General features: G+C 40.4%; 1 protein-coding gene across 1 annotated transcript in view; it reads left to right on the top strand.

The window, feature by feature from the left end:
• LOC104624650 (complement C4-like) overlaps positions 1-5,350 on the top strand; it is a 51,436-nt gene extending 46,086 nt beyond the window's left edge. Inside the window, exons 39-41 of the mRNA XM_010292081.1 lie at positions 305-388; positions 3,764-3,896; positions 5,156-5,350. Coding sequence (XP_010290383.1) covers positions 305-388; positions 3,764-3,896; positions 5,156-5,294 — 356 coding nt within the window. The 3' untranslated portion in view covers positions 5,295-5,350. The remainder of the gene's footprint in view (positions 1-304; positions 389-3,763; positions 3,897-5,155) is intronic.
• The last annotated feature ends 1,085 nt before the right edge of the window (positions 5,351-6,435 follow it).

Here is a 6,435-nt window from a genome sequence, read left to right as displayed (position 1 = left end):
AGCAGCTTTGGTGAGTTAGATGCTAACAGAAGGACAGGAAAAAAAGTGAAAACCTAATCATATAGGAGCTTCTTTTAAAAAATACACAAAAGGAATACAAATATAGAGATTGTTGATTAATACCTGTCTTTCTAAAAGTGTATTAGCTATACAGGATTACTATCCTGTTGTCTTTCCCCATGATTTGCAAATAGATGATACACTGGCCTCTGTATAGACATCTGGTGAGAGCATACCTATCATTCAGTTTTTGGATGCAAGTTCATGTTTCCATCTGGCCTCACACAGTTGTTGTCTGTTGCAGTCTACGAGGTGGAGCTCCTCAACAGTACCCAGAAGAATGTTTTTGATTACTATGAGGCCAAAATCCACAGAATCTTTAAAGCAAGTAAGTATCAAAATGTTTGGCTCCTTTCATTCACCTGTAGGAAAACTAGGTTGATTAAATATTAGCCAGTATAAGCCATGCAGATGTCTTCTCTTGCTATAGAAAGAAGGGACAGATATACTTCTAAACTAGGCTTGCAAGAAGACTGATTTCTTGCAAGGCTCATTTGATGCAGCTACCTCACTGTTCAGTTCAGCTCAGCTCAGGGGCAGATTGATTTGGTTCACATTGTGCAGCAATCCCAGAGCACATGAGCTTCAATTCTTTCAGATGAAACTAAACCAGAAGACACATTCCAGATGCATTCAGTCCATGGCTCCAAACTGCTAGTCTAATATATATATATACCGTCCAAAAACATGCATAGTGTGTATATTAGGTCTTCTGCATCAACTATTTGACTTTATAGACTGCTGTTATTAAGCCACATTTTTTTCTACTGTAGACATATCCACTGACCTTTGTTTTGACACTAGATGAAGGTTTGAAGTGCTTGTTAGTTAATTATTAAGCACTTGCAACCCTTGCATAACAGGTTAAGAGTTGTCCACAGTGACTTGCCTGAAGTCAGTGAACACAGGAAAACTTCTAGAACTTTGATTTAATAATGGTCATCACCACAAAGAGGACTTTATATTTTTTTAGGTGCAGTTTAAAGATTTGCATTGCTCTCAGACAATGTCCTTTTGCAGGCCTGCCATCCCAGCTGTCCCCATGTGAACTTTACTTATCAACAGCATCAATGAAAACTGATATTCTTCAAAGTAATTTCTGGAGATGCTGTCAGATGACATCTCAGACTTCAACCACTGTGGCATCACGTGGTTGTCAGTTTTGAGTTTGGCAGCCAGAGACTGCCTTTAAAAAGCAACTTCAAATATTTTTAAATCTTCCTTGTCGCAACAGAATAATTATCTTATTCCTTTGATCTTTGGCCAGAGGACTGGTGATGTCACCCAGTACTTCATGGCACACAACTTGTGATCTGTGTCCAATGCTCGGTTCCTGTTAGAAAATTCGGACTTTGTGAGTCCAGACGCAGCATTGGTCATACCCAGGGCTTTCCATATGCAGGGAAATGTTAATGTACCTGGTGATCAAAACACCATCTATGGGAAATTACAGTACCATGACAGAAAGTTTCACTAAACCCTCCAGAAAACCTACAGGATCCAGAAGGATTTAGAACTCTGGGACTCAATGCATTTGCACTCACAATTCACAGGCAAGCACTGGAAAGATTTTGTTTCTTGGCAGCTGAGAGTGCATCCTTTGAATCTGAAATTGAAGAGAAGATATGAATTCTCCCATTCACACCTCCTTCTTTTTGATCTCTTTAAAATCTCCTTTGTTTCGTGCTGTATGATGCAGTTTATGAGCATCAGTAGGCTTTCATCAGGCTTGGGAAAGGCTGGAAAGAGGGATGAAGCCATGATGATGAAGAAAAAGCAAGGCATTGCATCCAAGTCAGCTCATGACTGAACTAAAGCTGTTATCTTTTGTATTTTCTGTGGCTGTTTTGAGTGAGGTTGGTCTCTGTTGCCATCACCAAGGGTAGGTGAGAATTAGTAGGATGAATTCTCATTCTCTGGACCCCTAGCGTTATTTCAGTATTGAAAATTTCTTCCTTAGATCTAGTGAATGGCTAACACCCACTGGATGCAACCATCCAACCAGTTCCTCATTCACCAGTCTACCATCAAATCCATAACTCTCCAATTTAGACAGAGGGATGTTGATGTCTTTAGGGGAACAGTATGGCCCATGAATATTTTTTTATTTTCCCCCATTAGATTCTAAAACTTGAAGTAATTGTTGCCCTTAAGTTCTGCTTGGATACTTTAGAATATTATATTTTAATTATTTTTTAATTGAAGATTTAGAATTGGAAATTGCATAATAATCTTTTGAAGTAATAACTCAAATGCTTATGATCCCCAGAGTCTGGACTGTATTAGGCCATTTGTGAAGCATATGAACCAAGAAACACCATGGTAATTTAATTTAAGCACAATGAACCTGGGACATAACATCATCATTTTCTGAAATAGTTCTGATCCATCTTTGCATTCCTTGAACAAAATGAAAATTCAGTACACCATATATACATAGGAACAATAGAAAAGTCTTGGGTTATATCAGAAAACTGAGAGTACTGCACTAATCTTTGGAAAAAGGCAGATGTAAAACAGCATGCAATACCGAAGACTGACTTTTCTCTGGCCTGTAAGTACCGTATGTAAAATTAATGCAAGTTTTAACTAGGAAATAGATAACAGTTTTAGTGCTAGGTTTCACAGATGAGCATTCTGTGTCAAATTCTCTGAAATTGTATTAGTGTTAAAATATTCTGCTTCAGGTCTTTATTCTACTCAGGATTTTATTTTGAGTATTAGACTTTCCATGCTTGTAATATAATACTTTAGACAGCAGAAGTTGCAACAAGCTTCTGTTAACTAATAGGAAGACTGTGGTGTCTTACCTGTAATTTAAGCTGGTTTAATGTTGAATTTGTCACCAAATGTTGGTGTGTGACATTTCTCGTTATAGGTAGAAAGAGAGTAAGAAATTAGAATGTTAGTTATTTGACTTTTATTTTTCAAATGGACTTTGAAAACTGTTGTTGTAGCCAAAAACCCCAATATCTTCATGATCTGTGGTTAGTCTCATGAATAAGTATCTTTCCAGCTCTTATGCCATCGCAGTACCTGACTACCCTTCTTTTCTGCCTTGGATGCCCACTTCTGTAATGGGCAGTGCAGCTCTTGAGTAAATAATCTTCTAGGCCACAACCCATTCCAGAATATTCTAAGTTATTTTAATATTGAGATCACTAAGCGTATGTCCTACATATCAGCTTCAGAGGGGATAGCATAAAGGCTAAATCGGTGATGTTCAGATCAGGTGCATTAAGGAGAGTGAGTTTTTAATACCACCTGTTGCATTGTTGAGCCTTAAGCCACTTGAATTTAGTTTGCTAACTTTTAAGACCATTATGAGCCTGAGCGATCTGAAACATGACATAGCATGTTTTCTTTTTGCTTTGGCTTTTCCTTCAATTTCTGAGATGTAAACAAACTCCATAAGTCCTGAAAAGTCACTATAGCAAAACAGATCCTTCAATAACTACTGAGGAGGCCAAGACAAGCAGAAAAAAAACAAGAGAAATGGCTTATTTTTTGTCAGGTGATGTTAAAGGAAAAATCCTACCACAGCATGGCCATATACTACCCTCATATACAAGCCACAACCCTCAAGTGAAATACTACCTTGGCTTAGCAGTGGAGTAAATGATCACAAGGAGTTGTGTCTTGTGGGTTATGGTTCTACTTTTCATTAGAAAAGTTCATGGGGTTTTCTCTTCTCATGCCACAGCTACTGATGAAAGCATCCAAGTGGGTGCCCACCGGCAGTTCCTAACACGTTCCACATGCAAGTTAAACATGGTTGCTGGCAAACGGTACCTCCTCATGGGAAAAGATGGGCAAACGGTTGATTGCAACAACAAGTAAGTGCAAGGGTTTCTGAGCAGCAGCAGCTGCTATCGTGGACCATGAATCCAGAGGATACTCAAACTATTAGAATACCTCCAGAAAGAAAAGGGAGGGGGAGGGACAAATTTCTTAGGGACTGATTCTGCTGGCTTTAGTAAAATGCAAAGAGTAAGCAGAGTAACCACTTACTAACTTACACTTACTAACCGCTAACTAACTTACAGGGTAACCACTCTGTAAACAAAAGGCAAGCTGTGGAGAACAGCTAAGCCACCCAAATCTATTGGCTCATCTATCTGTGCAGAGTCTGGTTCCCCCACTTCTCAGAATAAAAATCCAACCCTTACTCCACTGGGCTAAAAACTCACAGCTAGAAAAGGAAAATGGGAAACACTACACAGTTCCATCTACTGCAGATGCCTTACACAGCTCCTGTGTTAGCAAAAGAAATGGGTGGGACCATGAGGTGGGACCTAAGAGCAAATCTCAAAGCTTCTGTTATATCACACATGCAACCAGCTCATTCTTCTCATTTCTCACTGTCATACTTCAATTAAAAAAGGGAATTTATCTGACGAGGCATTTAGTCTGACTATTAAGTATTCAGTGAGGAAACCATCTTAAATGTTTAATTTCCCTGTGCTTACCTGGAGAAACTTAGTGCCTTTAATAGCTTCTAGGAGGGAGACCACCTCCATAAAATTGTAAGCACCACTTCCTAAAACCTTTGAACATCCCCTCTCTCCATCTCTGTATGGCAACAATAAGAGTGCTTAAGTCAAGGACCTGCTTCAAAAGATGCCTGCTAAAGACTGAAGTCTCCCAGCAGAGGTGTAACCTCTGATGTCTTCTCCAGTCCAGTCATAAAATGCCAGAAGCTACACGGGTTCTCACCACAAAAAATTAGGAAACATTCTGGGATACTCTGTTGAAATTAAATGCCCCTTCACTATGCCCCATTGGTGTTCACTGGCGCTTTTGGTGCCAGTCCACAAAATTCTAATAGAAACTTAGCCCAAGCTTACCTGGTGTCACTCAAAACACAAGTACAGATGCATTTGTCCCAGCTTGGCTCTGACTCTTCATAAACTTTATTCAAAGCTCAGTTAACCTGCTGGTGGAACCAGGTCTGAGGCAAATTTCTTGGCTAGTGCAACTCCTGATCTCAGAGATGACCCAGTGGAAGGATGCAGCCCCACATGGTTTACACTTCCCTCTTGCTCCATGTCAGCGGTAGTAACTCACCTCCTTTACCTCTCCCACTTGCACTCAGGATGCAGTACTTCCTTGACGCACAAGCCTGGGTAGAGAAAATTCCAGATGACAGCGAGTGCCGCACCACCCTGCACCGGCAACCCTGTGCTCATCTGCAGGACTTCATGAGAGTGCGTGACAGCCTGTGCCTCTTCTGAACGATTGCTCTGCTCTCCACATCCCATCCATGTGACTTATGGGACTCAGCTCTTTCCTAATTTTTTCTTGCAAAGCCTGTACATCACAGTGGCACTTAAAACAATGCAGAGCTGCTTTTGTTGCTATCATCTGTTTTGCTGAATGGGGTATCTTCTTGTAGATATATGTGGGGGGCAGTAATACAACAAAAACTGCAGTTACTCTACTAGTTATTGTGTTTATTGTCCCTGCCACTGGTGAAGAGAGAGCAGGACTTTGTCTCCCTGATCCATTATACAACAGTGCAGTTGTCCTGCAGGGGATCAAATGAAAAATCATTGTGCTTTCAGAGCTGATTAATTCCTGCAGTCATTGTCACTGGGTATTAAAGAAGAGGCCAAGAAATGTGCATAGATCAGAAAACAGACTGAGCATTCATGGGCTTGCCAAATACAGCCTGTGTTACACCGCTGCAGAAAGAAGAGATACTAACACTCACGCTTCAGCAGATCAGTTGATTTCTGATTTTAATTGTGAGACCTCATGTAAGGGAATGAATGGCCTCTCTTGTACCACAGCAGGATTGCCCTGTGCACATCTGAAGCTGGAACTGTGACGGGTCCAGCATCAGGGATGGGCAACTGCACTGGATGTGTCCTGTGCCTGAGCCAGGACTCCTGCATGGGCTACTTAGTGCTGGTAGCTCACTGAGAGTACAGAATTGTTTTTTGATTGCACTGTGTAGTCACATGTCTTTCAAGCTTTTCTTTTTTTTTTAGAGTTTAATTCATTTGCATTACTTAAAAAGAAGAATGATGCAATCTGTGGTTGTGTTTTCCTAAAGCATTGCTGCTTCTGTGGCTATGCAAACAGCTTTGTACTGGAGATGCAGTATTTTGTCAGGAAAAGGTGGAGGTTTTGATGTCACAGTTATAAAGGCTTCCACAAATGGCAAACTAAGTTAACAGTGAAAAATAACCCCAAACCTCAAGACCTTTCTATTCTTAGGAAAAGGAAGTCTGTAGAAAATGTTTTGATAACACTGATAAGTAGATGACTTGCAAATATAAGTTTTACTTCTTTAGTTTGCCAGCAAAATGCCATTTGGCAGTCGGCCTGAAACAGAGAAGAGCTGCCATGGAAAGCTGTGTTTACTGAACA

The sequence above is a fragment of the Phaethon lepturus genome, unplaced genomic scaffold, assembly GCF_000687285.1.
Source record: "Phaethon lepturus isolate BGI_N335 unplaced genomic scaffold, ASM68728v1 scaffold128, whole genome shotgun sequence".
NCBI classification, from domain to species: Eukaryota; Metazoa; Chordata; class Aves; order Phaethontiformes; family Phaethontidae; genus Phaethon; species Phaethon lepturus.
This window is presented reverse-complemented; position numbering and strand designations above follow the sequence as displayed.